The following is a 14,382-nucleotide window of genomic DNA, read 5'->3' on the forward strand; positions in this document are numbered from 1 at the left end:
GGCTTTTTTTCTTGTGTTTAACTTGAAATGTTTGGACAAGTAGAAGTTGTCTACTTTTCAAATTGAATCCCATTTCTTTATATCAAATGTTTTTCCAAGTAAGCCTACCGGATAACCCGTCCTAAATGAAGCGGGATCTAATTCTTTAAAATGTGGCGAGTTGTAAGATAAAGGGCGAGTTTGTCAGGATCGATTTTTTTAAATGGGGCGAAATGGATAATTTCCAAGTAGATTATGTCCCTTTACAACACTAATTCACAAACCATAACATAAGAATGTCATCAGAGTTAAGAGAACTGAAACGTTTAAAAGATGAAGAAAGAACACTTATATCGCTAGCCTCGCTATTGACTGACCAACTTAATCGCTTAAAAGTATGTTTACACTTTTACTTATATCGCTAGCCTCGCTATTGACTGACCAACTAAATCGCTTAAAAGTATGTTTACACTTTTAAAGAGTAGAATGTAAAGCTCTACATGTCGGCAAAAAGCTCTACAGAGCTTATTTTAGTATTTTATGTAACCCGACTTAAAATAAAATTTCTTATCTTATCTTATCTTATTAAGATAGGGTTTGATCGGTGGTTTGAGGTTTGTGTTTGGGGACGTTTCGGGCGTACAATCAGTTCTGCTCATTGGTCGTTTCGGTCATAGATGATTCGGCTACACATTTTGCAAGCATTTGTATCGTGATACCACCCTATATATTATCCTTCACCTATTCTTCTATATGAACATAATTTATAAATTCAAGATAAGCTATGCTTTTATACACCTTATCGCTTATCCCAGCTGAACCGACCGCTGGAACTTTTGACGCATACAACAATCATTTTTCCATTGTGGCGTCAAATATTTTGCATTATGACATCAAAATTTTACGGGAACCTGTGTGATATCCTGTAATGGCAGACATATAGTGATAAGGTGTATTATGAGGGGGATAGGACCTTTATCGGGACTCCGGAATCGAGTGTTTTTAAGCTTGGGATTTCGGGATTAACCATTTCAGGGTCCAGGAATTCTTTATTAGAGTTTCGGGACCTCAGGATTTTGTATTTTGAAGTCCGGGATTTTGGGATTTCATGTTTTTAAGCCCGGTATTTCGGGATCAGGGCCCCTCCTATCCCCCCTCTATTATCCCCGGCTTAGTATAGAGGGGGATAGGACCTTTATCGGGACTCTGGGATTGAGTATTTTTAAGCTTGGGATTTCGGGATTGACCCTTTCGGGATCCAGGAATTCTATTTTCGAAATTTCGGGATCTGGATCAGATTTGGTGTTTTTTAAGCCAGAGATTTTCAGGATTTTAGCTCCCCTTTTGGACCCCTCCTACCCTCCCTAAGTATACATTTTTGTAACTCTAGGATTTTTTTAATTTATCATATTTTATTGAAATCTGTACCATGTGTACATTTATTAGTTTTAAAACATCAAGTACCGATACCTTATCCCTGCCAAATTAACATTAGTAAATAACATATACAACTGTTAGCTTTTGTAAGTATTATACATACAATTTTCCATATTTGAAAATATTATATACCATATCAGTAATACCAAAAAATGAAGTTTACCATTAACATGATTAAGATAATCAAACATAATATCTAATATAACAAATGCACAGGTTATGAAAAGATATATAATGTGATGAGAAGTTGAAGTAATAAAAAATAAATATCTATAAGCTATATATTTTTAGGTATATCTGTAGATTATTTTGAATTTAAAATTATGAAAAGAGAATAAAAAACTCTAGGATTTTGATTGGTTAACGCACAAAGTTACAAAACCCATAGGCATAGCATCTGAGTGTTGCTAACCCTTATCATAAGACGTTGCTAACCATTATCATTGGCAACTTCACATAAGTTTTCCTTAGTTCCAGGATTGCTTCTTGTAAAATATTGAATTCTGTAGATTATCCATGATGTTTGTAATCAAATATTTAATTCATTACGATTTTGTCCAATGATGTCGATCATTTACACTCATTTCATTGAATGCATCACTTGACTGCCACATTTTCAAGGAATGGGACTACTGTAGATGCAAATGACCCATGTTGAGGTCACACTATCAGGGTTTCCCCTGGGTCAATTATTTTTTTCGCCACCTCTTTCGCCAAAACAATATATTTTTCGCCACTAAAAGCCCACTATATAATTTTTTTCGCTAAGAAACACAAATATATTTTTCTTTTTAAATTTTCCTATTTTTCCAGCTCCCCCTCCCTGATTATTGATTTTCTGTCAAAATCTTAACGAGTTCAAGTTTCTCTGTCTCTGTATTAAATATTCTTATCTTTGACTACCTGTAGTGTACTACCAAAGCTAGTATCCTATACCATGTATACACCCCGTAAAAAATATGTAAAATTTCCAAATTTCAATAAAATTTTTTAGATAATGAAAAAACACTGTTTTCACGTTACACTTTGTATCCAAATTTCCATAAAACTTGCCTGATTTGGGCTAAGATTGGGGATAAATTTGTTATCTACATTCATATCCGTAGATATGGATATTTTAACACCCTTCAGTACCCTGCACACCTTTTGGCTCATGGTGTACTGGGGTACTTAAGGGTGTTGTCCATATCTACAGATATGAAAGTAGATAACTTATAATATCGTCTGTGTTATGTAAGCCCATCGTCTTTCAAAATATGCAATTGCGTTTTATACTGTAAAATAACAAAGTAATTTTAGCTTTTTCTAACCGTGTTATATAAGCCCGTTGTGAATAATCAAGCAATTGATGTGCTCCTAACCACAGGAGGAAGTTACTGAAAGAAGAAGAAGCTATTTATTAAAGTTAAGACTAAGAGAGGGGCAAAAGATACCAGAGGGACAAAGTCACATATAAAACTGACAACACCAATGCACATGTTGCTAAAATTGAAAAAGAAAAACCTACAAACAATAGAACACATGACAAAACATATATATATAATCTGTCTAAACATCAGCCTAACAATGTTAGATCTGTTAATTTGCTTACGCAAATTTTTTGTTCTTTCCTCACCAAGATTCAAACTCATGCTATTGAGATATTGTGGTACCAAATAGCATTACACTGTGACTGACATGCCAGACTACTCGACCACCTACGCTCTTAATAAATAGATCTCTCTGTGGTAGGGTGTTACCTTTCCTCGTTAGTTTTAATCTAGTGTTGTAACACAGTACAAGATATATTATAAACTATTTATTATGATTATAGATTTCTTAAAGACAAATGTATTTTGATCAGACATTTATCAGTGGGAATAATTGTATGATATTGAAGTTTGAGATTTGTCTATTGATTGTTATAAGTGTCACAATTGTTGGCTGTTATCTTTTATTGTTGTTTTAATTTGTAAAATTTGTATATGTTTTTATATGTGTTCATGTGTTTCAGCGATAATCCTTTTGTACTGGATTTTATACTGAATAAAATAAGTTAATTAGTAATATTAATATATCTTTTCTCATATTTTTTTTAGGTAGAAGAATTGGCTTTACTAAGCAAAAGGAGACTTCAGACAACTTCAGCTAATTCACAACTTACCATTAGTTCTAGGCATGATCAGAACGGGTCAAGAACAGAACAGGAAATGTTTTTGGCAGAGGAAATGGTTGACTTTTCAGCAACAAATGAAGTTCATCAACCCAGTGAGCAGCATGACCAGGAACTTCCACAAATAGTATCCATTCAATCAGGGGTAGGTCCTTTTGGTCAATGGTCCCACAAAATTTCAATGACCAAAAGTGTTGCTGGAATATAAAACTTTAGCTAGCAAATTCACTTATATTTAATTGAAATCCACTTTCAACATAATGATGATTGGTCAGTCAAGAGGCAAGGTAAATTTAGATCCATTTTTAAGAGGAAAACAGGTTTATATGGTATAAATATGAACCCTGCTTTGTACAACAAGCATGATGAGGAATTTTTATGGGGGACTAAAAACAGAAACTTGACAAAATAAAAAGTGATGGAACCTATGACCTCCTGCACTTGACTCAGGTTTAGAATCTTTATGAATTATGACCCAAAATTGGTTTGACTCACATTCTGGTAGTAACCAACATTATTATATATTTGACAATATAAGCAATTGAGAATAAGGAGATGAAGTATGATTACCAAAGAGAAAACTATCCACCAAAAGCAGATATAAGTCATGATGAAGGGCAAACAAAGAATACTGTAAACAGAAAAGGGTTTAGTTTATGATTTTACGCTGATAGTTTCGGGTGAATTAGATCACTATGATGTCATAAAAGAAGCCTCAGAAAATCATTATTTGAAAAAAATAATAAAAATATTATATGATCTTTCAAATATGAGTATTAAAGTTATTTTCTTCTACATGTATAATAAATATTATGACAATGTTTATAACAAAGTTTCCATTGGAACTTCTGTTAGGCGGAACAAAAGACGTTGACAGTACATCACATCTCAAAGCTTTTGGCCTTGAATGAGAATGAATGATTATCAATACTTTGATTGATAAATGAGATTAATCTGTCATCAAAGAGATTGATCAGTGATTTATGAGATTAATCCTATTCATTATTTCACCTGAATCAGAAATTAAACTCCATAATCACTGATTAATCTCCATAATCACTGATTAATCTCCTAAATCACTGATTAATCACTGATTAATCACTGATTAATCTCCATAATCACTGATTAATCTCCACAATCACTGATTAATCTCCATAATCACTGATTAATCTCCTAAATCACTGATTAAACTCCATAATCACTGATTAATCCCCATAATCACTGATTAATCTCTGTAATCACTGATTAATCTCCATAATCACTGATTGATCTCCATAATCACTGATAAATCAACCTGAAATCTCAATAGTATCTCAGTATATTTACAGTGTACTAACATGATCAATAGCCTTATAGTCAGCTGGTTAACATTAAAACCATTTTGTCTTGTTTTCTTTTTAGGACCAAGTAATTGCGATTAATGAAGGTCACATGATTTTACCAGAAGACCATGTGATGGAAGTTTCTAACCATGTGACCAGTACCAATAGTCATGTGATAGATGCACCAGATCATGTGGTCCAATTAGATTTAGCTGTTTCAAGTCATCAGCAAGGTATTTTATAGTTTGATATAGAATTGAGAATGGAAATGGGGAATGTGTCAAAGAGACAATAACCCGACCATAGAGCAGACAACAGCCAATAGCCATCAACAAGTCTTCAATGCAGCAATAAACTCCTGCACCTGGAAGTGTCCCTCAGCTGGCCCCTATGCAAATGTGTATACTAGTACAGTGATAATGGATGTCATACTAAACTCCAAATTATACACAAGGAACTAAAATTAAAAATTATAAAAGACTAACAAAGGCTGTACAAGGGTTGAAACTATCAAGACATTGTAATCTGACATCAATGAATAATAATTTCTTGCAAGGTTATTTAAAAACAGATATTTTTCAAATGTACATTGCAAAATGGAGAAGTTGTTCATATTTTTTTTTTGTCAATGCTATCACATTGTGAAAACTGTCGGTTAGATATGAAAGGAATTCTCATTAAAAAGTTATTAATATTTGTCAGATTGATAAAAACAAAACATGATCACACATTTGATAACCCCTGGTACAAAACAGATGCTAACATACAACAACAAGCTTTCATTCATATAACATGGAGCTCAATATCATTGACTTATGTCAGGGATTTTAGAATGCATACTGTTGATAATATAGGCAATACTCTCCAATATCATTGACTTATGTCAGGGATTTTAGAATGCATACTGTTGATAATATAGGCAATACTCTCCAATATCATTGACTTATGTCAGGGATTTTAGAATTCATACTGTTGACAATATAGGCAATACTCTCCAATATCATTGACTTATGCCAGGGATTTTAGAATTCATACTGTTGACAATATAGGCAATACTCTCCAATATCATTGACTTATGCCAGGGATTTTAGAATTCATACTGTTGACAATATAGGCAATACTCTCCAATATCATTGACTTATGCCAGGGATTTTAGAATTCATACTGTTGACAATATAGGCAATACTCTCCAATATCATTGACTTATGCCAGGGATTTTAGAATTCATACTGTTGATAATATAGGCAATACTCTCCAATATCATTGACTTATGTCAGGGATTTTAGAATTCATACTGTTGACAATATAGGCAATACTCTCCAATGTCATTGACTTATGTCAGGGATTTTAGAATTCATACTGTTGACAATATAGGCAATACTCTCCAATATCATTGACTTATGTCAGCGATTTTAGAATTCATACTGTTGACAATATAGGCAATACTCTCCAATGTCATTGACTTATGCCAGGGATTTTAGAATTCATACTGTTGACAATATAGGCAATACTCTCCAATATCATTGACTTATGTCAGGGATTTTAGAATTCATACTGTTGACAATATAGGCAATACTCTCCAATGTCATTAACTTATGTCAGGGATTTTAGAATTCATACTGTTGACAATATAGGCAATACTCTCCAATATCATTGACTTATGTCAGGGATTTTAGAATTCATACTGTTGACAATATAGGCAATACTCTCCAATATCATTGACTTATGTCAGGGATTTTAGAATTCATACTGTTGATAATATAGGCAATACTCTCCAATATCATTAACTTATGTCAGGGATTTTAGAATTCATACTGTTGATAATATAGGCAATACTCTCCAATGTCATTGACTTATGTCAGCGATTTTAGAATTCATACTGTTGATAATATAGGCAATACTCTCCAATATCATTGACTTATGTCAGCGATTTTAGAATTCATACTGTTGACAATATAGGCAATACTCTCCAATATCATTAACTTATGTCAGGGATTTTAGAATTCATACTGTTGACAATATAGGCAATACTCTCCAATGTCATTGACTTATGCCAGGGATTTTAGAATTCATACTGTTGACAATATAGGCAATACTCTCCAATATCATTAACTTATGTCAGGGATTTTAGAATTCATACTGTTGACAATATAGGCAATACTCTCCAATGTCATTAACTTATGTCAGGGATTTTAGAATTCATACTGTTGATAATATAGGCAATACTCTCCAATATCATTGACTTATGTCAGGGATTTTAGAATTCATACTGTTGACAATATAGGCAATACTCTCCAATATCATTGACTTATGTCAGCGATTTTAGAATTCATACTGTTGACAATATAGGCAATACTCTCCAATATCATTGACTTATGTCAGGGATTTTAGAATTCATACTGTTGACAATATAGGCAATACTCTCCAATGTCATTGACTTATGTCAGGGATTTTAGAATTCATACTGTTGATAATATAGGCAATACTCTCCAATGTCATTGACTTATGCCAGGGATTTTAGAATTCATACTGTTGACAATATAGGCAATACTCTCCAATATCATTGACTTATGTCAGGGATTTTAGAATTCATACTGTTGACAATATAGGCAATACTCTCCAATGTCATTAACTTATGTCAGGGATTTTAGAATTCATACTGTTGACAATATAGGCAATACTCTCCAATATCATTGACTTATGTCAGGGATTTTAGAATTCATACTGTTGATAATATAGGCAATACTCTCCAATATCATTGACTTATGTCAGGGATTTTAGAATTCATACTGTTGATAATATAGGCAATACTCTCCAATATCATTAACTTATGTCAGGGATTTTAGAATTCATACTGTTGATAATATAGGCAATACTCTCCAATGTCATTAACTTATGTCAGCGATTTTAGAATGCATACTGTTGATAATATAGGCAAAACTCTTTTTATAGAAAGATAAATATCACATGAACTGTGTAACAATGAGGCTGATATTTGTACTATTTATTGCAATGTATTAAGAGGGGCGTAAAGGGGGGTATCTGCACGGAAGAACACAAAATAAAATTGCCATTTCCCGATGAACTAACAATTAAAATTTCTTGCACGTTGATCTTTTTACCGATTTTACGCAACACCATGAATAACGAAGCTTTTTCACGGCTGCACATGAAATAAAAAGGGCAAAACACGTTGCAGGAAAATAACCCTTTACCACCCTCTATTTATAATAATTCATACTTTTTTATCTTTATTAGTATTTTTAATGTATTGTTATTTTGTAGGCTCTGGTAGAGAGGCACAAGAGGAGGAGGAAGATGAGGATGACTGAAAGGGGAAATAACTCTGATTGACAAGGGGAATAACTCTGTGATATGGACTGTTACCATGGCACCAAGAAAGAGATTCAAATCTTTGATACTGATATTGTCACTAGCATTGTCCAATGGAATGTAATGGACAGCTGAATATATCAGTTGTGAAAAGTGTTCACAAGATACAAAGGGAAACAATTCAGAGAAATAATTAACAATAAATGATTTATATCAAATATTATTTAATTTATTTTGTTATAAACAAAATCATTCAGTTTTCACTAAGGCCTGGCATCCATTTCCAACAATCATAAAGCAAGTATTCATTGCAGTTATGAACAGTCATGTTTTCTGCTTCTCCCTTTTTTGTCCCAAAATTGGTTCTTATTCTCCTACTTTAGTTTGCCTCTACAAAATGTGGGGAAACTGATACACAACATTTATTACTATATAACACAAATCAAGTTTGAATGTGAGTGGCGTCACTTCTACCTTTCTAGAGAAATGCTCCTTTATCAATGAAAAAATGCTCATTTCTTAGTTTTAGTTCCTATTAAGTATGCTTCAACTGAATGTTATGAGTCTTATACTCATGAAATTAAAAACTCAGATCAAGTTTGAAATTTGGAGGCATCCCTTTTACTGTTCTAGAGTTATGCCCATATTCAAATGAAAAATTGCAGAATTTCAGTTCTGGATAAGTTTGCCTCAGCCAAATGTTAAGAGCTTGAATTTTGGTGGCGTCACTCTTATTGTTCTAGAGTTATGCCCCTTTACAAATGGAAAATTGCTATTTTTTTTTTGGTTTCTGTTAAATGTTTAACACTTGTTATACACCTATGTACTTACTACCACAAAACTCAGATCAAGTACACAAATTTGGGAAAAAATCACTCTTACTGTTCTTCAGTTATGGCCCAGTTTAATTATTCATGTAAGTGGAGGCGTCATCTTTTGCTGAATTCCCATGGTTCGTTTTTAAAGAAAATCACAAAAAAACGACCTCAGAGGCAAATTCAAAACAGAAAGTTGGTAATCAAAAGCTCAAACACATCAAATGAATGGATAACAACTCACATTCCTGACTTCAAACTCGCATAATGTTATGTGGAAAATGGTGGATTAAACTTGGTTTTATTATTTTGGTCTCCTGGGGACAGTTGTCTCATTGGCAATCATACTACATCTCCATTTCTATATGTATAGCTAGCTAACCTCTCACTTCACTTGTATGAGTTATTTTCATGTTGTACTATATCCATCCATTATAAAGACAAGTGTTAATAGAAACTGTTAATGTATTCAATATATGAACAAGAAGATGTGGTATGATTGCCAATGAGACAACTGTCCCCAGGAGACCAAAAATCTATAAGAGACCAAATAACACAGAAAATACCTACTATGGGTCGCCATAATATGTATAAAGACAACCAAATTTCACCAGGCAGAACAGTTTTATTGTAATAAGTGGTGATCTGTACAAAGACAACCAAACTTCACCAGTCAGAACAGTTTTATTGTAATAAGTGGTGATCTGTACAAATACAACCAAACTTCACCAGACAGAACAGTTTTATTGTAATAAGTGGTGATCTGTACAAAGACAACCAAACTTCACCAGACAGAACAGTTTTATTGTAATAAGTGGTGATCTGTACAAATACAACCAAACTTCACCAGACAGAACAGTTTTATTGTAATAAGTGGTGATCTGTACAAAGACAACCAAACTTTCCCAGACAGAACAGTCTTATTGTAATAAGTTGTGATCTGTACAAAGACAACCAAACTTTCCCAGACAGAACAGTTTTATTGTAATAAGTTGTGATCTGTACAAAGACAACCAAACTTTACCAGACAGAACAGTCTTATTGTAATAATAGGTGATCTGTACAAAGACAACCAAACTTCACCAGACAGAACAGTCTTATTGTAATAATAGGTGATCTGTACAAAGACAACCAAACTTTACCAGACAGAACAGTCTTATTGTAATAATAGGTGATCTGTACAAAGACAACCAAACTTCACCAGACAGAACAGTCTTATTGTAATAATAGGTGATCTGTACAAAGACAACCAAACTTTACCAGACAGAACAGTCTTATTGTAATAAGTTGTGATCTGTACAAAGACAACCAAACTTCACCAGACAGAACAGTTTTATTGTAATAAGTGGTGGTCTGTACAATGACAACCAAACTTCACCAGACAGACCAGTTTTATTGTAATAAGTGTTGATCTGTACAGAGACAACCAAACTTTACCAGACAGAACAGTTTATTGTAATAAGTTGTGATCTGTACATAGACATCCAAACTTCACCAGACAGAACAGTTTTATTGTAATAAGTGTTGATCTGTACAAAGACAACCAAACTTCACCAGTCAGAACAGTTTCATTGTAATAATAGGTGATCTGTACAAAGACAACCAAACTTCACCAGTCAGAACAGTTTTATTGTAATAAGTGGTGATCTGTACAAAGACAACCAAACTTCACCAGTCAGAACAGTTTTATTGTAATAAGTGGTGATCTGTACAAATACAACCAAACTTCACCAGACAGAACAGTTTTATTGTAATAAGTTGTGATCTGTACAAAGACAACCAAACTTTACCAGACAGAACAGTCTTATTGTAATAATAGGTGATCTGTACAAAGACAACCAAACTTCACCAGACAGAACAGTCTTATTGTAATAATAGGTGATCTGTACAAAGACAACCAAACTTTACCAGACAGAACAGTCTTATTGTAATAATAGGTGATCTGTACAAAGACAACCAAACTTCACCAGACAGAACAGTCTTATTGTAATAATAGGTGATCTGTACAAAGACAACCAAACTTTACCAGACAGAACAGTCTTATTGTAATAAGTTGTGATCTGTACAAAGACAACCAAACTTCACCAGACAGAACAGTTTTATTGTAATAAGTGGTGGTCTGTACAATGACAACCAAACTTCACCAGACAGACCAGTTTTATTGTAATAAGTGTTGATGTGTACAGAGACAACCAAACTTTACCAGACAGAACAGTTTATTGTAATAAGTTGTGATCTGTACATAGACATCCAAACTTCACCAGACAGAACAGTTTTATTGTAATAAGTGTTGATCTGTACAAAGACAACCAAACTTCACCAGTCAGAACAGTTTTATTGTAATAATAGGTGATCTGTACAAAGACAACCAAACTTCACCAGTCAGAACAGTTTTATTGTAATAAGTGGTGATCTGTACAAAGACAACCAAACTTCACCAGTCAGAACAGTTTTATTGTAATAATAGGTGATATGTACAAAGACAACCAAACTTTACCAGACAGAACAGTCTTATTGTAATAATAGGTGATCTGTACAAAGACAACCAAACTTTACCAGACAGAACAGTTTTATTGTAATAAGTGGTGATCTGTACAAAGACAACCAAACTTTACCAGACAGAACAGTTTATTGTAATAAGTTGTGATCTGTACATAGACATCCAAACTTCACCAGACAGAACAGTTTTATTGTAATAAGTGTTGATCTGTACAAAGACAACCAAACTTCACCAGTCAGAACAGTTTTATTGTAATAATAGGTGATCTGTACAAAGACAACCAAACTTCACCAGTCAGAACAGTTTTATTGTAATAAGTTGTTATCTGTACAGACAACCAAACTTCACCAGTCAGAACAGTTTTATTGTAATAAGTGGTGATCTGTACAAAGACAACCAAACTTCACCAGTCAGAACAGTTTTATTGTAATAATAGGTGATCTGTACAAAGACAACCAAACTTTACCAGACAGAACAGTTTTATTGTAATAATAGGTGATCTGTACAAAGACAACCAAACTTTACCAGACAGAACAGTTTTATTGTAATAAGTTGTGATCTGTACAAAGACAACCAAACTTCACCAGACAGAACAGTTTTATTGTAATAAGTTGTAATCTGTACAAAGACAACCAAACTTCACCAGACAGAACAGTTTTATTGTAATAAGTTGTAATCTGTACAAAGACAACCAAACTTCACCAGACAGAACAGTTTTATTGTAATAAGTTGTAATCTGTACAAAGACAACCAAATTTCACCAGACAGAACAGTTGTATTGTAATAAGTTGTGATCTGTACAAAGACAACCAAACTTTACCAGACAGAACAGTCTTATTGTAATAAGTTGTGATCTGTACAAAGACAACCAAACTTTACCAGACAGAACAGTCTTATTGTAATAATAGGTGATCTGTACAAAGACAACCAAACTTTACCAGACAGAACAGTCTTATTGTAATAAGTTGTGATCTGTACAAAGACAACCAAACTTTACCAGACAGAACAGTCTTATTGTAATAAGTTGTGATATGTACAAGGACAACCAAACTTCACCAGACAGAACAGTCTTATTGTAATAAGTGGTGATCTGTACAAAGACAACCAAACTTTACCAGACAGAACAGTTTTATTGTAATAAGTTGTAATCTGTACAAAGACAACCAAACTTCACCAGACAGAACAGTCTTATTGTAATAAGTTGTGATCTGTACAAAGACAACCAAACTTTACCAGACAGAACAGTCTTATTGTAATAAGTTGTGATCTGTACAAAGACAACCAAACTTCACCAGACAGAACAGTCTTATTGTAATAAGTTGTGATCTGTACAAAGACAACCAAACTTTACCAGACAGAACAGTCTTATTGTAATAAGTTGTGATCTGTACAAAGACAACCAAACTTTACCAGACAGAACAGTCTTATTGTAATAAGTTGTGATATGTACAAGGACAACCAAACTTCACCAGACAGAACAGTTTTATTGTAATAAGTTGTGATCTGTACAAAGACAACCAAACTTTACCAGACAGAACAGTCTTATTGTAATAAGTTGTGATCTGTACAAGGACAACCAAACTTCACCAGTCAGAACAGTTTTATTGTAATAAGTGGTGGTCTGTACAAAGACAACCAAACTTCACCAGTCAGAACAGTTTTATTGTAATAATAGGTGATCTGTACAAAGACAACCAAACTTCACCAGACAGACCAGTTTTATTGTAATAAGTTGTGAACTGAACAAAGACAACCAAACTTCACCAGACAGAACAGTTTTATTGTAATAAGAGGTGATCTGTACAAAGACAACCAAACTTCACCAGACAGAACAGTTTTATTGTAATAAGTGGTGATCTGTACAAGGACAACCAAACTTCACCAGACAATACAGTTTTATTGTAATAATTGATGATCATGATGATACATTTATAAATATTCAACATACAAATAATAAAACATTCTGAATCTGTTAATCATCTGATTAAAATATAAGTGATCTGACTAAAACGATACATTCTTAAACTTCACTCAATAATTACTGGTATTGTACATGAAGTAAATGAATTCCTGTGTAGCATTTAAGGGCCAAAAATAAACAAATTCCTGTGTGGAATAAAGTAGGGTGTACACAGTGGCCACAGTTAATGAATACCTTTGTGGCTCACAATGGCCAAAATTAATTAGATTTTCCTGGGATCCTTAGGGCATGTTATCATTCTGTCGTGTGACCACTTGGTCATGTGATCATTTAATTATTTAATCATGTGATGTCACACCCTTGCTTTTAAATTCCTACACCCATTGTGTCTTTATTATTTAAATAATAATGTTTATGTAAAATTCTACGGTGGTTTGAGTTGGAATGTTAAACATTTTCCTGTGGGATGATTACTAATACTATTAAAGGTGGCATTAATTTACCTTACAAATAGACTGCAACTGTTAATCCTAGCTACTTTTTTAAAGGTTATATTAACAGCACCAAGTTTACTGCACCAGAACCATTATAAATTTAAAAGAATTTTATCCAGTGCATGTACTTCCTGTTACTTTAATTATCCATTTCCGAATCTTAAAGGACCATGGGTAATTTCAACTTCACATTCTGGTTTTATTTCTCTTGTCATTCTTTTTGTGGACATTTGTTTTCAATAAAAATGTTTGTGTGCAAGTTTGTCAAAATTCTGACGATATTCCATTAATACATAAAACCTCCAATAACCGAATGGTGGGAAATATAATTAAGTAATCAAACAATTTTCATTACTACCCTCCTAAAGCGTAATGGTGGAAAATAAAATTAAGTAGAAGTAAGGGAGACAATGCAATATTTTCTTCAAG

At 33.2% G+C, this 14,382-nt stretch overlaps 1 protein-coding gene across 1 annotated transcript; it reads left to right on the plus strand.

The window, feature by feature from the left end:
- The first annotated feature begins 217 nt into the window (after positions 1-217).
- Positions 218-8,430, plus strand: LOC134719348 (snRNA-activating protein complex subunit 5-like). Its single transcript, XM_063582358.1, has 4 exons — positions 218-374; positions 3,495-3,713; positions 4,970-5,123; positions 8,176-8,430. The coding sequence occupies exons 1-4, from the start codon at positions 276-278 to the stop codon at positions 8,220-8,222; spliced, it is 519 nt and encodes a 172-aa protein (XP_063438428.1). The 5' UTR covers positions 218-275; the 3' UTR covers positions 8,223-8,430.
- Positions 8,431-14,382: the final 5,952 nt, after the last annotated feature.

The sequence above is a fragment of the Mytilus trossulus genome, chromosome 5, assembly GCF_036588685.1.
Source record: "Mytilus trossulus isolate FHL-02 chromosome 5, PNRI_Mtr1.1.1.hap1, whole genome shotgun sequence".
NCBI classification, from domain to species: domain Eukaryota; kingdom Metazoa; phylum Mollusca; class Bivalvia; order Mytilida; family Mytilidae; genus Mytilus; species Mytilus trossulus.

Excerpts from the sequence above, each read along its gene's own strand:
- LOC134719348 (XM_063582358.1), top strand. The coding sequence starts at position 276 with ATGTCATCAGAGTTAAGAGAACTGAAACGTTTAAAAGATGAAGAAAGA. Across the intron at positions 3,714-4,969 it reads TAGTATCCATTCAATCAGGG|GACCAAGTAATTGCGATTAA; the intron begins GTAGGTCCTTTT and ends TTTTCTTTTTAG. Across the intron at positions 5,124-8,175 it reads TGTTTCAAGTCATCAGCAAG|GCTCTGGTAGAGAGGCACAA; the intron begins GTATTTTATAGT and ends GTTATTTTGTAG.